The 19,914-nt window shown below is 47.0% G+C and overlaps 1 protein-coding gene across 4 annotated transcripts in view; it reads right to left on the bottom strand.

Annotated features, from left to right (window-relative positions):
• The window catches only part of clasp1a (cytoplasmic linker associated protein 1a), a 96,653-nt gene that overhangs the window by 32,219 nt on the left and 44,520 nt on the right, over window positions 1-19,914 (bottom strand). For 3 of the 4 annotated variants that reach the window (XM_075478923.1, XM_075478921.1, XM_075478920.1), the window contains exons 9-19: window positions 10,301-10,438; window positions 10,132-10,205; window positions 9,562-9,654; window positions 9,323-9,468; window positions 7,532-7,667; window positions 7,254-7,324; window positions 6,830-6,889; window positions 6,333-6,410; window positions 6,073-6,240; window positions 5,718-5,764; window positions 4,415-4,585 (exon numbers count right to left, since the gene is read on the bottom strand). In XM_075478923.1, coding sequence (XP_075335038.1) covers window positions 4,415-4,585; window positions 5,718-5,764; window positions 6,073-6,240; window positions 6,333-6,410; window positions 6,830-6,889; window positions 7,254-7,324; window positions 7,532-7,667; window positions 9,323-9,468; window positions 9,562-9,654; window positions 10,132-10,205; window positions 10,301-10,438 — 1,182 coding nt within the window. Of the gene's footprint in view, window positions 1-3,849; window positions 3,874-4,414; window positions 4,586-5,717; window positions 5,765-6,072; window positions 6,241-6,332; window positions 6,411-6,829; window positions 6,890-7,253; window positions 7,325-7,531; window positions 7,668-9,322; window positions 9,469-9,561; window positions 9,655-10,131; window positions 10,206-10,300; window positions 10,439-19,914 lie in introns of all 4 variants that reach the window. The other variant, XM_075478919.1, reaches the window with a different exon arrangement.

Genomic DNA, 19,914 nt, shown 5'->3' with positions numbered 1-19,914 from the left:
AAGCAATCCCACCATGTGTGCTATCCATGCACCAGTTTATCAAGATCCAGCTTGTTGTGCATTAAAGACGCACATCTGTCCACGGTCTCTGAGACGCTGCAGCTGTGCATTAAAGACGCACATCTGTCCACGGTCTCTGAGACCCTGCTGCTGTGCATTAAAGACGCACATCTGTCCACGGTCTCTGAGACGCTGCAGCTGTGCATTAAAGACGCACATCTGTCCACGGTCTCTGAGACCCTGCTGCTGTGCTTTAAAGACGCACATCTGTCCACGGTCTCTGAGACCCTGTTGCTGTGCATTAAAGACGCACATCTGTCCACGGTCTCTGAGACGCTGCTGCTGTGCATTAAAGACGCACATCTGTCCACGGTCTCTGAGACGCTGCAGCTGTGCATTAAAGACGCACATCTGTCCACGGTCTCTGAGACGCTTCAGCTGTGCATTAAAGACGCACATCTGTCCACGGTCTCTGAGACCCTGCTGCTGTGCATTAAAGACGCACATCTGTCCACGGTCTCTGAGACGCTGCTGCAGTGCATTAAAGATGCACATCTGTCCACGGTCTCTGAGACGCTGCTGCTGTGCATTAAAGACGCACATCTGTCCACGGTCTCTGAGACGCTGCTGCTGTGCATTAAAGACGCACATCTGTCCACGGTCTCTGGGACGCTGCTGCTGTGCATTAAAGACGCACATCTGTCCACGGTCTCTGGGACGCTGCTGCTGTGCATTAAAGACGCACATCTGTCCACGGTCTCTGAGACGCTGCAGCTGTGCATTAAAGACGCACATCTGTCCACGGTCTCTGAGACCCTGCTGCTGTGCATTAAAGACGCACATCTGTCCACGGTCTCTGAGACGCTGCTGCTGTGCATTAAAGATGCACATCTGTCCACGGTCTCTGAGACGCTGCTGCTGTGCATTAAAGACGCACATCTGTCCACGGTCTCTGAGACGCTGCAGCTGTGCATTAAAGACGCACATCTGTCCACGGTCTCTGAGACGCTGCAGCTGTGCTTTAAAGACGCACATCTGTCCACGGTCTCTGAGACGCTGCTGCAGTGCATTAAAGACGCACATCTGTCCACGGTCTCTGAGACGCTGCTGCTGTGCATTAAAGACGCACATCTGTCCACGGTCTCTGAGACGCTGCTGCTGTGCATTAAAGACGCACATCTGTCCACGGTCTCTGAGACGCTGCTGCTGTGCATTAAAGACGCACATCTGTCCACGGTCTCTGAGACGCTGCTGCTGTGCTTTAAAGACGCACATCTGTCCACGGTCTCTGAGACGCTGCAGCTGTGCATTAAAGACGCACATCTGTCCAAGGTCTCTGAGACGCTGCTGCTGTGCATTAAAGACGCACATCTGTCCACGGTCTCTGAGACGCTGCAGCTGTGCTTTAAAGACGCACATCTGTCCACGGTCTCTGGGACGCTGCTGCTGTGCATTAAAGACGCACATCTGTCCACGGTCTCTGGGACGCTGCTGCTGTGCATTAAAGACGCACATCTGTCCACGGTCTCTGAGACGCTGCAGCTGTGCTTTAAAGACGCACATCTGTCCACGGTCTCTGGGACGCTGCTGCTGTGCATTAAAGACGCACATCTGTCCACGGTCTCTGAGACGCTGCTGCTGTGCATTAAAGACGCACATCTGTCCACGGTCTCTGAGACGCTGCTGCTGTGCTTTAAAGACGCACATCTGTCCACGGTCTCTGAGACCCTGCAGCTGTGCATTAAAGACGCACATCTGTCCACGGTCTCTGAGACGCTGCTGCTGTGCATTAAAGACGCACATCTGTCCACGGTCTCTGAGACGCTGCAGCTGTGCATTAGAGACGCACATCTGTCCACGGTCTCTGAGACGCTGCTGCTGTGCATTAAAGACGCACATCTGTCCACGGTCTCTGAGACCCTGCTGCTGTGCATTAAAGACGCACATCTGTCCACGGTCTCTGAGACCCTGCTGCTGTGCATTAAAGATGCACATCTGTCCACGGTCTCTGAGACGCTGCTGCTGTGCATTAAAGATGCACATCTGTCCACGGTCTCTGAGACGCTGCTGCTGTGCATTAAAGACGCACATCTGTCCACGGTCTCTGAGACGCTGCAGCTGTGCATTAGAGACGCACATCTGTCCACGGTCTCTGAGACGCTTCAGCTGTGCATTAAAGACGCACATCTGTCCACGGTCTCTGAGACGCTTCAGCTGTGCATTAAAGACGCACATCTGTCCACGGTCTCTGAGACGCTGCAGCTGTGCATTAAAGACGCACATCTGTCCACGGTCTCTGAGACGCTGCAGCTGTGCATTAGAGACGCACATCTGTCCACGGTCTCTGAGACGCTGCTGCTGTGCATTAAAGACGCACATCTGTCCACGGTCTCTGAGACGCTGCTGCTGTGCTTTAAAGACGCACATCTGTCCACGGTCTCTGAGACGCTGCTGCTGTGCTTTAAAGACGCACATCTGTCCACGGTCTCTGAGACGCTGCAGCTGTGCATTAAAGACGCACATCTGTCCAAGGTCTCTGAGACGCTGCTGCTGTGCATTAAAGACGCACATCTGTCCACGGTCTCTGAGACGCTGCAGCTGTGCTTTAAAGACGCACATCTGTCCACGGTCTCTGGGACGCTGCTGCTGTGCATTAAAGACGCACATCTGTCCACGGTCTCTGAGACGCTGCAGCTGTGCATTAAAGACGCACATCTGTCCACGGTCTCTGAGACGCTTCAGCTGTGCATTAAAGACGCACATCTGTCCACGGTCTCTGAGACGCTTCAGCTGTGCATTAAAGACGCACATCTGTCCACGGTCTCTGAGACGCTGCTGCTGTGCTTTAAAGACGCACATCTGTCCACGGTCTCTGAGACGCTGCTGCTGTGCTTTAAAGACGCACATCTGTCCACGGTCTCTGAGACGCTGCTGCTGTGCATTAAAGACGCACATCTGTCCATGGTCTCTGAGACGCTGCAGCTGTGCATTAGAGACGCACATCTGTCCACGGTCTCTGAGACCCTGCTGCTGTGCATTAAAGACGCACATCTGTCCACGGTCTCTGAGACGCTTCAGCTGTGCATTAAAGACGCACATCTGTCCACGGTCTCTGAGACGCTGCTGCTGTGCATTAAAGACGCACATCTGTCCACGGTCTCTGAGACCCTGCTGCTGTGCATTAAAGACGCACATCTGTCCACGGTCTCTGAGACGCTTCAGCTGTGCATTAAAGACGCACATCTGTCCACGGTCTCTGAGACGCTGCTGCTGTGCATTAAAGACGCACATCTGTCCACGGTCTCTGAGACGCTGCTGCTGTGCATTAAAGACGCACATCTGTCCACGGTCTCTGAGACCCTGCTGCTGTGCATTAAAGACGCACATCTGTCCACGGTCTCTGAGACGCTGCAGCTGTGCATTAGAGACACACATCTGTCCACGGTCTCTGAGACCCTGCTGCTGTGCATTAAAGATGCACATCTGTCCACGGTCTGTTTTAAAAGTATCATCTGTTTCTGAACAGCAGCAAAGAAAACGATTTTTGTTATCAGCTACAAACAACCCTGTAGAGAAAGATCCGGTGAAAAGGCAGAGTTGGATTGGACCACTGTGTGAGTAACAGAGTTTATGGGTTCAGTAGTTGGGTTACAGTCAGGAGGAAATCCATGCAGACAGTCCATGCAGAGTTCTACAGACCACTGGGGTTTAAAGAGAGGAAGAAGAAGACAGATGAAGAGAAGATGTAAACATGTGACAGAAACACACTCTACATCTTTACATTCATGCCATCTGTGTGTGGAACTGCACAGAAACACACACACACACACACACACACACAAATCTTACCATCACTTTTACCAGGAGTGCCATCTTTGGGCATTAATGAAAGGCAGTGCAGCAGAGAGTGGGAGAAGAGGCATAGAGCAAGACATTAGTAGCAATTGAAGCAGGAACTAGAGTGTGTCGGTGAGCAAGGGACCTTATCGTTTTTATTAATGGTTGTTATCAATCCAACGCTTCATTTCAGGAGCAGTGGACATGAATTTATAAATAAATAAAAAAGGATCGGCTTAAAATGGTGACCAAAACTTCTGAGGAAGTATCGGGGCTTTCATCACTCCAAGAGGTCACTCAGCCTCATCGAGTTAATCTGTCAAACGTCTTAATGCGGTTTCTGTTGACAGAGCAGTCTAATGTGAACATCGGTGTCATTAATAACCCAAGTCAGGTCCATAAAAGCCACTGATTACAGGAGAAAATGGGCTCATTTTTCATGGGGATAGGAATCCCCGCTTCAGTAAGCTGCTGGGAAAGTTTGACTGAAAAACAAGCCGTCCTTCACTGGAGCTGCTCACCAAGCGGGTTTCCTTTCTGCCCATGTGAGGCTAAAGGGAGTGGAGCCATGGGTTACCTAGTGAGGCGTATGATCCTGGAGGGAGGGCGGCCGCAGAACTGAACGGTGAGGACGCAGGAACGGTGGACAGACGGGACTTGGCGCTGGAGGCTGCGTTCACATCAATATCACTGCGGGAACGCTGGAGGGAGCCCGATGCTGTGGGTGCCCGGTGGCTCACCAGCTTACCTGAAGCAGAGCACAAAGCAGATGGCAGGAATCACTTCTTTAAAGTGAATGAACTGCAGCTCCATCCCACCGTGGATGTACAGAAACAGAACAGAAACACATCACCATGACTTCTGCATGGAAAGCAGCGCTTTCCTTTCTGCACAATCAAGTAGCCACGAAAGGCTGAATAACAAGAATAAACAACAAAGCGTAATAAAAGTCAGAGGAAATGTAAGAATGGCTGCATTTTCAGTGTTTTTCCATCCCATCCCACCCTTTTCTGATTCGTAGTCGTTTCCTGTAGTAACATCTCTTTCCTGACGCCTGATACTTTTTCTTTCACTGCTGTGAGACAGCTTTCCCAACACAGACCTATCTCATCTGATTATTTACAACATCATCTCATTTTAGGATTATTACCCACATCAAACTTCATTCAGTTCTGACAGGACAGGATAAACATATCAAAAGTTATATCCAAACCAGTATCATGATTGGCAGACAAGTACTTGTCAGGGGATGGAAGACGGAGGGGATGCCCTCTCTTCAAGAGTGGGCTGTGGAGATGGCACGAGTTGCAGCATTCGAAAAATGTCATATAAACGACTGGGCAGACTGGATCTACATGAAGCAAAGTGGGGCAAATACTTTAACTTTTTAAAGGGCTCCTGAAAGGTGTCATATAGTGGAGAGATGCAAGTTTTAAGTAGTGGTGGATAAATACATAACAGTGCTTCTTCTTATGGTTATTTATTTATTTTCTGTTAACCTATTATTTCTCTGACGTAGTGCTTATTTTACTAATTTGATGTATCGACCTTGTTTGGAGCTATTTTCTGTGTCTAATTTTGTTATAGTTATTTTATGTGTTGTCTACATTGATGCAAATAGTGTTGCTACATGAAGGACCACAGCAGTAGATGTTGTTATTGTATTGTTGAAATAATGAAAATAAAAAGATGTTAATCTCAAAAAACATCATCTCATCTTATTCTCTGAGATAAAGACAAACAGAGCTGGGGACAGACAGGTGCACAAGGCCTGGCTCAAACGATCAAACCGGAACTCCACCTGCAGCTTTTACTACAGAACTCACACATTTGGGATAAACTTTAGATCATTTCCACTAATGGAATAGACAGTGACTCACCCCTGGTAATGCCCCCTCCGATAACACTCTTCACAGACAGTGGCCGGCTGAAGACAGAGAGGACAGCGCTGAGCACACCTTAGAAACACGTGATGACTTTTTCATGTGTTACCTGACATAACATTAAGCCCTTTAAACGAGATGATCAATCAGAACGTTACACTGTGCTCCTTTACGCAGCCAGAAACAAAGCTTTAGAGCTCTTTTCCACATGAAGCCATTAGAATCTGGCTCAAACACAAATATTCCATCCATCCATTTTCCAATACTTTTAGAATCTTATTCAATAAAACACATATCAATCAGTCAGATCAAATATAGAAAAAGCCACACATAGCAGTTTTCTGGTTCTTACTTTAGACTCTCCTGGGAAGAAGAAGAGGAGCGGTCGGACTGGGGTAGCGACACAATGCTGTCGGAGCTTTTCAGGTGAGACTGGAGGGCCTTCTGGTACGTGGATTCCAGTGCCTGGAACAGATGCTCAGCCTCCCGACTGTAGTGGCCATGGAAACCCCAGTAGCACCTGCAGGCCATGACAGGAAAAGCAGACGGTGTGAAGAAACTGCCCCGAGTTACAGGAGATGAAGATCAGACCAAGCTTTAAACAGCACTTACTTTCTTGCAATAGATCGAGCTTCAGAGTCTGCATCGTGTATTCCTTTCTTGATGGTCTCTGTGAGGACAGCGACATGCCTGGGATAGTAGGGAAACATGGCGAGGAGGCCCAGAGGTCAGGTTAAAGCAGGCTGAGTAACTCCCTCTTTCTCCTGCAGCTTTATTCCCTCACTGATCCCCAGGGAATGTGGCCACACTCCGGTTTGTCCTACGCTTTTTAAAGTCTCCACTGCTGTTGTCATGGTTACGGGGCTGGGAAGTCCCCTCATCACAGTGAGTCTAAATGATGAAGGCTCTCACAGGACTCATCAATTTAATGGGCCTCATCAGTGGTGTACCGAGCCAAAGCTTAGCTAACGCAAACGTTGGAGAGCTCAAATGTCAGAAGCATGTCTGCATCATCTTAAGATGATCTTCATCTTAATTATTCCACGCAGCATCCGCACACTTCCAGCTACGGTGCTGGCTGTGGTGGAAGGAGCAGATGCAGAGCTTACCTTTCCAGTGTATTTGTGTGCCACTCCTGCAGCATGAGATCAAGGAACTCATAACAGCGTCTGGAACAAAGAGGAGGAGCACATCAACAGCTCAAACAAAAGCAGCTCAGCACACGGTATGAAGCAATCTGTTTTAAAAGAGCATCGACTCAAAGATGGCGTGCTGCTCAGGCTCCAATGTGTGTGCTGCTTCATGTGGAAAGCAGCCTGAATGTCTCCTTCAGCCACTTTTCCTGCTGCCGCTGCCCAGGCAGAGGGGAGTTTACCTTCTGAATAAAACAGTAATCCCAAGTCCTTCTCAGGGATGAGGCACTCCAGTGAACAGTGTCAGTGAACAGTGTCACCTGCTGCTGGCCTGTTTCAGCGGTGCCATCTGTGTGCATCTGCTCACTGTATGAGTGGTGGAGCAATAAGGCACCCTTACCTTCTCACTGCCACTGATTTGCAGGTGCAGTTACTGGTGATGATAGGGATGAGACGTGGGTAGTGTGTGTGCTGGAAGAGAAAGTCAAAAACATCAGGGGAGAGATCTGCTTCTTTCTTCTGTAACTCACTCTCATCATGTGGCCGTTTTATCCTGATTATAGTACCTGCATTGCCTGTAAAGCACTTTGTAATGTGATTCTGAAAAATGCTCTAAGAACAGAAGCATGATGTGGCATCATGAAATCTATGCTTATCCAGCATCCTGAGATGTCTCACCCTGAGGATGAGGCGTATGGCAGCCACCCCGGACGTGGCCATGACTTTGGCACTGTTGGGCACAAGATTCAGCAGAATGGGCATGACGCTCTCTGCTCCGTGGTCAAACTTGTTCCCCAATATTGAAGACATATGTCTAGGAGATAGAAAGAGAGAATGACATGCAAGTGTGGCACCCTCACATGATCTGTCCCGTGTGAAATGTACAGCTAATGGCATCATGTTTACAGGCTGAATCCTCTCTTTGTATCTAAAACCTAATCAAAAGGAAAAGTTGGGGCAGGTGTCAGTATATGAAGACACAAGTTGGGTGGTTTTCTAACCACAGGCAGGAAGACGACCACAGCTGGTCAGTATGAATGCAAAGACTGGCATCACATCAGCTTATAGGTGGCCAACAATGGGCCAGTTTGAAAACTTATTTCTAAATATGGTTTCCTGGATGACTCACAGCTAATTAGCTAAATGCACTGCTAGTTAAACCTCATGCTGCTGAATGTGTTCATCTTTTAGCACATTTATGTCACATTTACATCTGCAGACATGTCCCATCTGGAGTTTTTCACTTCCTCCATAAATCAGCCTGGTCTGTAACGTTTGCTCTGCAGTGAACAGCGAGCTGGGACGATGACATTAGGGCTGACAGGCAGCTTAAAGCTGCAGTCTGCAACTCTTTTTCAAGCATAATGCCTGGAACTGTCCGGGGATTCTGAAAGTAGTACATTAAATACCCCAATACAAAAAAAAATGAGTTCTCTAGGTCCCCTATATGTCCCGCTAGGTCCCTCCAAAGCCAGCAGGTTTGTTTACAAAATTGCAGACCGGACCGGTAAAAGGTAACCAATCAGTTTACGAGCTGGGCTCTGCTGCCTGTCAATCACAGATTGTGCACGCGCGATACAAGGTAGGCACGTCCCCACGCTTATTTATCTGGACTATTGAACTTCATTACGGGCTTGTCTACTTACTGTGTCTTCCATGATCGCAAATGACAGGTGAGTTGATGAATGAGGAGTCATGTAGGCGCATCTGGCGTGCACGTAGACGTGCACGAGTTCTCATGTGTTTTGAAGGGGCGGGACAGGAAGTTGAATAACTTTTTATTTTTCGGTTAAAAAATAAGCATTTCTTGCATTTTGCGACTACGGAGGTCACCGTTTTCAACTTCAAGCGTTCTGATAGATCATGTAAACTCTTAAAATGCCAAAAAGTAGGACTTTACGTATGACAACAACAAATCTTGCAGACTGCAGCTTTAAGTGTATTCATCAACTTCCTGCTCTTTAAGTGTGTGTCGGCTCTGTTCCACCTCATCAGGGTTGGATTAGAATCTGGATGACAAATGTTTTTATGTGGAGCGCAGGCTGCTGGTTTCATACCCGAGTAAGACTGATTTTCATTAGCTGTGCTTTTCACAGCAAAGCTTCATCAGTTACAGATCAGAGTTAATGTCACTGCTGTCAATAAAAGCCATCGGAGACATTTCTGATCGATCGTCCAGACCCGACTAACTCCCAAAATCAATGCAGCACGATTACTGCTGGGTTTGGGTTTTCTCTGCTTCTCAACTCTCTGCACACATTAAAAAGTGTATGTTCACACATGACAAGCAAAAGAAAGAAATAAGAAAAGAAAGCTGGGAAACTGAAATTCTGCTGTTCTATTAATATCTTATGAACCAAAGACAGAAAGGAGGTACAGACAGTTGCTGCTGTGGGACTGAAACTCTCTTTGTTAGATAGAAAAAGTCCTCTTTGCTTCACAGGTGAGGAAGCTGAAGGCGCAGCTTACCCCAGAGTGATGCAGGCCTCCCGGACCACCTGGGAGCGCAGGTCTTTGGCCGACATCTTGAACGCGGCCTCCAGGAGGCGCAGCTGCTGAGGGAAACCTTCATAGTTGGCAGCGCCCGCCAACATGAGGGAACGAACCTTTTTCAGCTGGAAAAGACAGAAGAAAAGAAGAATGAGTCTGTCCTGGGTTTGGAATTCATGCACTTGAGCAGCTTGTTTTTAGGGAGCACAAAGACTTACCGCCACCACCCGGTGCTCCCAGTCATGCTTATCATCAGACAACACTTCCCTGGTCTTGGTCAGCTGATCCTCGAACTCTCTGTTCGAAAAGATCTGTGAAAGCAGAGATGTACTTGTGTTGGCCTTATTTCTGCAGGATTTTAAACAGCTCTGAGGCTGAACACAGTGACCAGACTAAACAGAGAGTTCAGCTTGTTCACCGTCTGGAATCCTCATGTTTGTGTCTGTTGATAACTGGAATCACCTATGCCAGTGCGAGATCAGACACAATAATGTAGGTTGCCATGGACACCATAAAAATTGTCCTTGGTGGTTTTACAGACGTTTACCATAGTTATGTGGGAGATCCATTAAAACTTTGATCCTTATTCAGAGAGTAAGAACAACAAATAAAAAGGATTTGCTTTCAGGGTCCAGGTCCACTGGATGTGTGCTCCAACTCTTACACCAATCCATCCCTTAAGTGTTGAAACATTTCCATGAAAAACAACTTTCACCTCAGGATGGCGACAGAGGAGAAGTTAGGGGGGTTCTGGCCTGGATATTAACCTCCATCACTGTCTGACATACCTGGACTGAGGGCACGTCTTCAAAGGCTTTGATGAAATCCTCCTCGTCCACAGCACCAGCTGCTGCATCTTTACCTTAGAGCAGGAGAAAGGCATGAGGTTAGCAGGAAAGAGAGAGTCTGAGCTCTTTGTCTGAGGTGAACGGGACCAGACGGCACCTGTGGCCTCACCTGTGACCTTGGTTGTGGAAGCAGAGCTGGGCCTCCTGATGGAGCTCATCACGGTCCTCCTTCCACTGGTGGGGGCTTTGGACGAGGAGGAGGAGGACCTGCCTCCATCCACAGAGTCCTCATCCTCAAAATTCTTATCTGCAGCACAAGAGAAGAAGAAGCAGAGATGAGGAAGGTGAACTGGACGGGTTTAAGTCTGTACATGTTAAGTACATGTAAGTCTCACCAGGGAGCAAAGTCAGGAACTGATATGTAGGACAGAAAAGAATATCTCCATCACCGTGACTCGACTACAGAGATGGAGAGCGAGAGCAACAGGTGGAGAGCAGAAAAGGCAGACATGGAGGTGTTCAGAGGAGAGGAAACCACAGAGGGAGGTAAAAGCCTTGTCCTTACGAGCACAGATTCTCTGGCACATCAGCTTCCTCAGCATGTCTCTGCTGCACCCTCTAAGCACTCTGGTTGGGTGTGTGTGATGCACAGGAGTGTGTGTCACTCCTTTCAGTGGTGATGCTGTTGGACAGGACGGGCTCTCATGATGAGAGCAGGGAGGGCTCTGCTGGGAGGGCTCTGCTGGGAGGTCACCTGCTGAGTCTGTGCTGTGAGACTCACCAACAGCACAACAGCTCTGCTGTGTTTCAGGGGGCATCTTACAGGAAACCACAGCATAGAGCACGCGTATGTTGGGCTCTGTAGTCTCTACAAACCACAGAGCCCATTCTCCATTCGTCGGACCTTCTTCTCAGCCCGAAACCCCTCGTCTTCCAAGAGACTTTGAATTACTGTGTTTCGTTTGTCTGGCTCCTCCTTTTTCTTTTTTTCTGAAGCTGCTGAGAAGCGTTGCCCCTCGTTTTTCAGATGAATACCCAGCCTGCTGGTGGAAAAGTGTTCATTCTGGTGTATTTACGATTAGCTCTGTCATTCTGTAATGATGGAGGAGAGACAGGTCCCACACCTTTCATTAAGAGGGCAGAATAAGTCTCCTTTAATACCTACAGGATCCAACTACAGCAGTAAACCCTTCAAAAGTCATATTAGGATTATATTAGTTTTCAGAGAAAGATGTTAAATTACTTTTAGATTTTATTATATAGAAACTTTGGGGGTTTTTTGGAAAACGCAGGTGATTTCACCTGGTTTATAGGATTTCTAGTTCAATGAAGGAATAAGCCGACAAACAGTGACTTCATATAACCAAACTATGAGCTGGAGAGCACAGTGTCCTGCCACTCCAAGAAAAGCACCCATCATCACTGTCAGAGCTGCTGTTGTCACCAGCGCTGACACAACTGCCAAGTTCATTCATCTATCCGTGTCAGGGAGCAATTACAGCCGCAAGCAACATCAGATGAGCTGTTCAGGTGCGGCAACATCAGATGAGCTGTTCAGGTGCGGCAACATCAGATGAGCTGTTCAGGTGCGGCAACATCAGATGAGCTGTTCAGGTGCGGCAACATCAGATGAGCTGTTCAGGTGCGGCAACATCAGATGAGCTGTTCAGGTGCGGCAACATCAGATGAGCTGTTCAGGTGCGGCAACATCAGATGAGCTGTTCAGGTGCAGCAACATCAGATGAGCTGTTCAGGTGCAGCAACATCAGATGAGCTGTTCAGATGCGACAACATCAGATGAGCTGTTCAGATGCAGCAACATCAGATGAGCTGTTCAGGTGCAGCAACATCAGATGAGCTGTTCAGGTGCAGCAACATCAGATGAGCTGTTCAGGTGCGGCAACATCAGATGAGCTGTTCAGATGCGGCAACATCAGATGAGCTGTTCAGATGCAGCAACATCAGATGAGCTGTTCAGGTGCAGCAACATCAGATGAGCTGTTCAGATGCAGCAACATCAGATGAGCTGTTCAGGTGCAGCAACATCAGATGAGCTGTTCAGATGCAGCAACATCAGATGAGCTGTTCAGGTGCAGCAACATCAGATGAGCTGTTCAGGTGCAGCAACATCAGATGAGCTGTTCAGATGCGGCAACATCAGATGAGCTGTTCAGATGCAGCAACATCAGATGAGCTGTTCAGGTGCAGCAACATCAGATGAGCTGTTCAGGTGCACAGATAAAAGATGGAGACACGGTGGACTGTCTGCTGCAGGCTGAGGGCAGAGGGAGGGCCATCTGACACCGCCTCCCTCCGTCTGTCTGTCTGAGAGGGTCTGAAACTGACTAAATTCTACTTTTAAATGAGAATACAACACAGCTGACAGAGGCCAGGGTGTGCAGTGATCAGACCCAAACACTGACCACACCCAGGCTCAACTGCAGGGGTCTCTGACACCACAACATTACCAGGAAGCACAGGAACACAGAACATGGAATAAAGAATAATAAAGGAATGGAGAAGAGAGAGTATTGTTGCTGACAACACCCTCTGAGAGCCTCTTTATTTTACAAAGCCTCAGAGAAAGCCAAGCTCTGAGTCACAAAGGTTTCATTTAGTCACACCATGTCACCCTTCAGCTTCCAGGAGGATCTCCAACAGGACAGTCCAAACAATAGCACATATTTTATTATCCAGCATGTCTTTTAGCCACACTCAGAGAGATTCAATCCAGGAATCACTGTCTGTGAACACAGTTCAGGTTAAAGAAGCCCCATGTGAACATGATCCAGAAACCAAAGCTCGTTTAAAATGGACTGAGACAGAGTGGAAAACTGTTCTGTGGTCAGATGGACCAGAACCTGAAATTCTGTTTGGAATCCATGGTCCTCCAAACTAAAGAGGAGAGGGACCATCCAGCTTCTTATTGGCTCTCAGTTCAAAGCCTGCATCTCTGATTGGGGGGGGGGCAACTGGAAACCTGCACATCTGGAGAGGCTCCATCAGTGCTGAAAGGTATGAACAGGTGTTAGAGCAACATCTGCTTCTTCTCCAGGGAAGGCCTTGCATGTCTCAGCAGGACAGAGATAAACCTGTTCCAGCAGCAGGGCTGCGTGGTGGAGGAGTCCGGCTGCTGCACTGACCTGCTGCAGTCCAGACCTGAAACATCAAGAGCCAGGAGTCCTCCATCAGACAGGAACGGGACAACATTCCTCTGCCAGAGGTCCAGCAGCTGGGCTCCTCAGTTCCAGATGTTTACAGATGTTGTTACAAGAAGAGGGGATGCTGCACAGTGGGAAACATGGAGCTGTCCCATCATTTTAGAGACGAGTTGCTGCCATCAGATTCAAGGTGAGCTGATATTTTTTAAAGCAGTAAAATATCTGACTTTAAACTTTTGATATGTTCTGTTGTGAATGGAATTCTGGTTTATCAGATATTAATTATGCATTGGTTTTTACTTCTAAATGTAAAAGACTTCTTTTCTTGAACGAGGCATGGAGGTGTGACCTGATGAGTACGACCTCCTTGGTGCAATATCATGACAGTGTATGTCTGCAGCAGCAGCAGGAAGATCAGTCACATGCACACGAAGTTTCACATGAACAGAAAATGGGTTTGACATGAAAAACCAGGCCGATGTAAAAATAGAGTTATTAAACACAGTGACTCAGCAATAATGGATGTATTACTTTTTGTGTTCACTAGGTGGCAGCAGACACTAGGTGAAAGCAGACAATAGGTGGCAGCAGACACTAGGTGAAAGCAGACAATAGGTGGCAGCAGACACTAGGTGGCAGCAGACTCTAGGTGGCAGCAGACACTAGGTGGCAGCAGGCACTACGTGGCAGCAGGCACTAGGTGGCAGCAGGCACTCCGTGGCAGCAGGCACTACGTGGCAACTAGGTGCCAGGAGACACAAGGTGGCAACTAGGTGGCAGCAGACACTAGGTGGCAGCAGACTCTAGGTGACAGCAGACACTAGGTGGCAGCAGACACTAGGTGGCAGCAGACTCTAGGTGGCAGCAGACACTAGGTGGCAGCAGACACTAGGTGGCAGCAGACACTAGGTGGCAACTAGGTGGCAGCAGACACTAGGTGGCAGCAGACTCTAGGTGGCAGCAGACACTAGGTGGCAGCAGACACTAGGTGAAAGCAGACAATAGGTGGCAGCAGGCACTACGTGGCAGCAGGCACTACGTGGCAACTAGGTGCCAGGAGACACAAGGTGGTAACTAGGTGACAGCAGACACTAGGTGACAGCAGACACTAGGTGACAGCAGACACTAGGTGGCAGCAGACACTAGGTGGCAGCAGACACTAGGTGGCAGCAGACACTAGGTGGCAGCAGGCACTACGTGGCAGCAGGCATTACGTGGCAACTAGGTGCCAGGAGACACAAGGTGGCAACTAGGTGGCAGCACACACTAGGTGGCAGCACACACTAGGTGGCAACTAGGTGCCAGCAGACACAAGGTGACAACTAGGTGATAGGAGATATTAGGTGCCAGCAGACACTAGGTGGCAACTAGGTGGCAGCACACACTAGGTGGCAGCACACACTAGGTGGCAGCAGACACTAGGTGGCAGCAGACATTAGGTGGCAACTAGGTGGCAGCACACACTAGGTGGCAGCAGACACTAGGTGGCAACTAGGTGGCAGCAGACACTAGGTGGCAACTAGGTGGCAGCAGACACTAGGTGGCAGCACACACTAGGTGGCAACTAGGTGGCAGCAGACAATAGGTGGCAGCACACACTAGGTGGCAGCAGACTCTAGGTGGCAGCACACACTAGGTGGCAACTAGGTGATAGGAGATATTAGGTGCCAGCAGACACTAGGTGGCAACTAGGCGGCAGCACACACTAGGTGGCAGCAGACATTAGGTGGCAACTAGGTGGCAGCCGACACTAGGTGGCAGCAGACATTAGGTGGCAACTAGGTGGCAGCACACACTAGGTGGCAGCACACACTAGGTGGCAGCAGACATTAGGTGGCAACTAGGTGGCAGCACACACTAGGTGGCAGCAGACACTAGGTGGCAACTAGGTGGCAGCAGACAATAGGTGGCAGCACACACTAGGTGGCAACTAGGTGGCAGCAGACAATAGGTGGCAGCACACACTAGGTGGAAGCAGACAATAGGTGGCAGCACACACTAGGTGGCAGCAGACTCTAGGTGGCAGCAGACACTAGGTGGCAACTAGGTGGCAACTAGGTGGCAGCAGACAATAGGTGGCAGCAGAAAAGCTTTGGTCTCCCGTATAGAGCTCATTATGGACAATCTCATACATTATGACCAAACTGGGTTTCTCAGAGGGGGGCTTGCCTCAGACAACATGCGCCGCCTACTACACATTATTGAACACGCCCACACATATCCCAATACCTGCGCAGTTTTCTCCCTAGACGCGCTCAAGGCGTTTGACAGACTCGAAATGGACTACTTATGGACCGTATTGCATCACTTTGGTTTTGGCCCTAAGTTTATAGGTACTATCCAGACCCTTTACAAAAACCCCACAGCCTCCATCTCAACAGGCACCTCCCATTCTGCACCTTTCCCACTTAGAAGAGGTTGCCGTCAAGGCTGTCCTCTATCACCGCTTCTTTTTGCTCTCTCATTGGAACCATTAGCCCAGGCCCTTAGACAGAGTCCAGTTATTTCCCCTGTCACATTGTATGGTTCACATCATCACATATCATTATATGCAGATGACATAATCTTGTATCTCTCAAACCTAAATGTATCTATACCAAGCGTGTTAGAATTGTTTAATCAATTTGGTACTATGTCAGGTTACAAAATAAATTGGGATAAGTCATCTCTAATGGCCCTTAATACCATCTCACAACATATTAACCTCCCTACCAACATTGCATTTACTAAATCATTCACTTATCTTGGAGTTAAAATAGCAGATTCCTTGCCAAAGATCATCCACATGAACTTCAGTGAGATGAGCCAGAAAATAAAAAACTTGATCTGCAGCGATGGACTAATCTTAAAATCTCAATGCAAGCCAGAATAAGTACAGTAAAAATGAATGTCTCACCTAGACTTAACTTCCTGTCTTTTATGATTCCATGCATACCTCCGCCAAAATATTTTGAAGAATTGAACTCAGCAGTATCTAGATTCATCTGGAATGGCAAACAACCTAGATTGCGTTTTTGTGTCTTGCAACGCCAAAAATTAGAAGGGGGGATTGCACTTCCTAATTTTAAACTTTATTTCTGGGCATTTCAAATCAGAGCAATGCGCACTTGGGCAGACACTGAAAGTGCAGTACCGTGGAGAAGCATAGAATCTGCTCTAGTGCATCCTCATAGGCTCCAAGATTTACCTTTCACTGGGGTGGGGCATCGCAAATCATACCCTAAGTTGGGTAGCATTGTTTTTTCAACATTAGCTGCTTGGAGCAGTGCTGAAAAAGCATCAGGTCTTTCAAAGAAACTATTCAAGCAATCACCACTATGGAATAACTTTTATTTCCTGTCAGATCATAAACCTTTTGTTTATCCTCTGTGGTCATCCAAGAGTGTTTTCACCTTCTCTAATCTGATCATTTGATGCAAATGGTTTGCGCACATTCCAGGATATCCAACAAGAATATAATTTACCGGGCTTCTCATTCTTCTTGTACCTCAGGTTGCGTTCAGCTATGAAAGCTTATGGTGTCCCATGGAACTCTACTTTAAACGACCACCCAATGTTTTGTTGGATTAATCCCATTAAGTGTTCGAGGGGTGCAGTCTCAAGAATCTATAACAATTTACTCACTAACGTTCAGAAACCTCTGCAGATTCTATCAAAACGGGATCTGGAACTTTCTTGGTTGGGATTCGAACCAGATTGGGAAACAGTGTGGTCAAATCTTTGCCTTACTTCTAAAAATCTTAGTCATGTACTTATCCATTTTAAGACTATTCACCGTTTCTATCATACACCCTATAAGCGATATCTCATGAAACACATAACCCACCCTCACTGCAGCATCTGTAACACAGGAACTACTGGTACATTCCTGCACATGTTCTGGGACTGTCCAGTTATTCAACGCTTTTGGGTCTATGTCACCCAGCGGCGTCGAACAGGGGGGAAAAGTCAGACTGATTCACAGGGTCCAGCCTACAAGGGGGGCCCTAAGGGAAATTTTCTTCTTCTTTCGTTTTTTAAAAATCATTTTTTAAATAATATCAATATATGTTGGTAATTTATAAAAATCCAATGTTCTCTGGAAATACATCTGTTGAAATGTATATCCCAGCCTGCAAATAGGCTATAATCTATATCAGACACCCCCATTATCAGTGCGCATTGGTTTAGTCCGCCCTCTGGCGGACTTTTGATTGTACATGCGCCATAAATTTCACTCACTTCATTATTAGGCATTAAACGCAGCAGCCGGCACATGAAAGATGTCATCCAAAAAAAAAAATCAGGCTTTCAGAAAAGAAAAGAAAGGCAAGAGAGACAAAATGAAGGAAAGCAACTGCTTACTGATTTCTTTCCCAAGAAAGGTGAGCCCAAATGTCAAAATTACAGCCTACAGTAACTGATTATCCCATTCACATTCCGTTGCATACCACTGTGATACCAGCCATAGCCGTAGCCAGCTATGAGGAAAGCGAGGTCTGGACCTCGGTAATTTTCAGGGATTTTTTATTTATTTATTTTTTTAATCTCGGTTTTCGCATACACGTTTCAATTGACGTTTGTGTTTACATCACTTTCGTGAATGTGTGACTGCGTGGTACCATTTGAAAGGTCTGTTTCTGCCCTTTCCAACAGTGTGTATAACACGTGTGTGCGCTCCGTAGTCGGTGAGAAAAGTACCGTCAACATAGTAGCTGCATACCAGTAATCAGTAATAGAAAAATTAGACGAATTTGACGAACGATTTCCTCGGCCACTCTGCAGTGCAGCGGCGATTGCTATATACTGACGGAAAGCTCAGCTCGAGCTCTTTAGAATGATATGATTGTTATATCGATGTCATGTATGGTTCGTGAATAAAGAAGACAGCACCTTGTTATAGCAATGCACATTTATGTAGGATGGAGACAATTTTTCACATCTAATTTAGTAATGAATTCAATATAGCCCATAAATCTTTATAGGTTGTTTAGCAACAGCTATAGCCTACAATATGCATCTATCCATCTATATTTAACTCTATTTTTTATATTGGTTAGTTAGCCTTACTCTATGCCTGGCCAAATGGCCTTTGCTTGTACCAAACATTTGTATAGGCTTGCATTGGGAAATAATCAGGTTCTTTTTAGCTATGGGTTCTTGTTACATTATAATGGTTTATTTTGCTACTAGCCTCAATGTGCAACACTGCTATATATTAAAAAACTATATAATTTAAACTATATATATATATATATATATATATATATATATATATATATATATATATATATATATTGTAAAAATTTCGGCGCGCGCTACGCGCATCATGGACCTCACCTATTCCTAAATCCTGGCTACGGCCCTGATAGCAGCCGAAGTCAAATAATTAAAAAATAATCTCTCATTTTGTTAGCTACCACATAATTGTGAAATAGAAGCCATATTTGTCTTAAATGTATTTATTTTCATAATAACTATTAGCCTATACAAGTGTCCCAAAAGCCTAACATAGGGTCGATGTTGGTTCAAATATGCATGGTAGTGGTTGTTCCTGGGGCCCCAAATTTGGTGCTACGCCCCTGATGTCACCCGTATGTTACGTGGTCTCACAGGACTGGACTTTGACTTGAACCCTTGCTTACTTTTGCTTAATGATGATTCAATGTATCAGTTCTCTCTGTGTGAAAAAAGAGTGTTGATGTCAGGTTTCACTGCTGCTAAGAAGACTATATTGCAGCAATGGATACACCCAGACACAAATCTTAAAAAAATTTGGATAGTCTCTTTTCACTATATAGTGTGTTTGGAAGGTACAACTGCAAAGATTAATAAGGCAAAGGAAACCACTGTAAACACTTGGATGAGCATAGCTGCTGCCCTTAAAGACCTTCTATGAATACTTTGTCTCTTTGAGTTTGCTGCCAGCACGAGCTGAGTGTGTTATGATCTGTATTGTATATATTTTTTTATTTTATTTTATTCTCTATCCATAAGGTGCCTTTTTGATACCTCTTTGATGTATGTTTTGAAATATATAATAAAAAGATAATCACAAAAAAAAAAATAGGTGGCAGCAGACACTAGGTGGCAACTAGGTGCCAGGAGACACTAGGTGACAACTAGTTGATAGGAATAGGTGCAAACAGACACTAGGTGACAACTAGGTGGCAGCAGACAATAGGTGGCAGCAGACTTTAGGTGGCAGCAGACACTAGGTGGCAACTAGGTGGCAGCAGACTCTAGGTGGCAGCAGACACTAGGTGGCAACTAGGTGGCAGCAGACAATAGGTGGCAGCAGACACTAGGTGGCAACTAGGTGGCAGCAGACAATAGGTGGCAGCAGACACTAGGTGGTAGCAGACACTATGTGGCAGCAGACTCTAGGTGGCAGCAGACACTAGGTGGCAGCAGACTCTAGGTGGCAGCAGCCATTAGGTGGCAACTAGGTGGCAGCAGACACTAGGTGGCAGCAGACAATAGGTGGCAGCACACACTAGGTGGCAACTAGGTGGCAGCAGACAATAGGTGGCAGCACACACTAGGTGGCAGCAGACTCTAGGTAGCAGCACACACTAGGTGGCAACTAGGTGGCAGCAGACAATAGGTGGCAGCAGATACTAGGTGGCAACTAGGTGGCAGC

This window comes from Odontesthes bonariensis, chromosome 12, assembly GCF_027942865.1.
Source record: "Odontesthes bonariensis isolate fOdoBon6 chromosome 12, fOdoBon6.hap1, whole genome shotgun sequence".
NCBI classification, from domain to species: Eukaryota; Metazoa; Chordata; class Actinopteri; order Atheriniformes; family Atherinopsidae; genus Odontesthes; species Odontesthes bonariensis.
The sequence above is the reverse complement of the archived record's forward strand: the minus strand, read 5'-3'. Positions and strand labels throughout refer to the sequence as shown.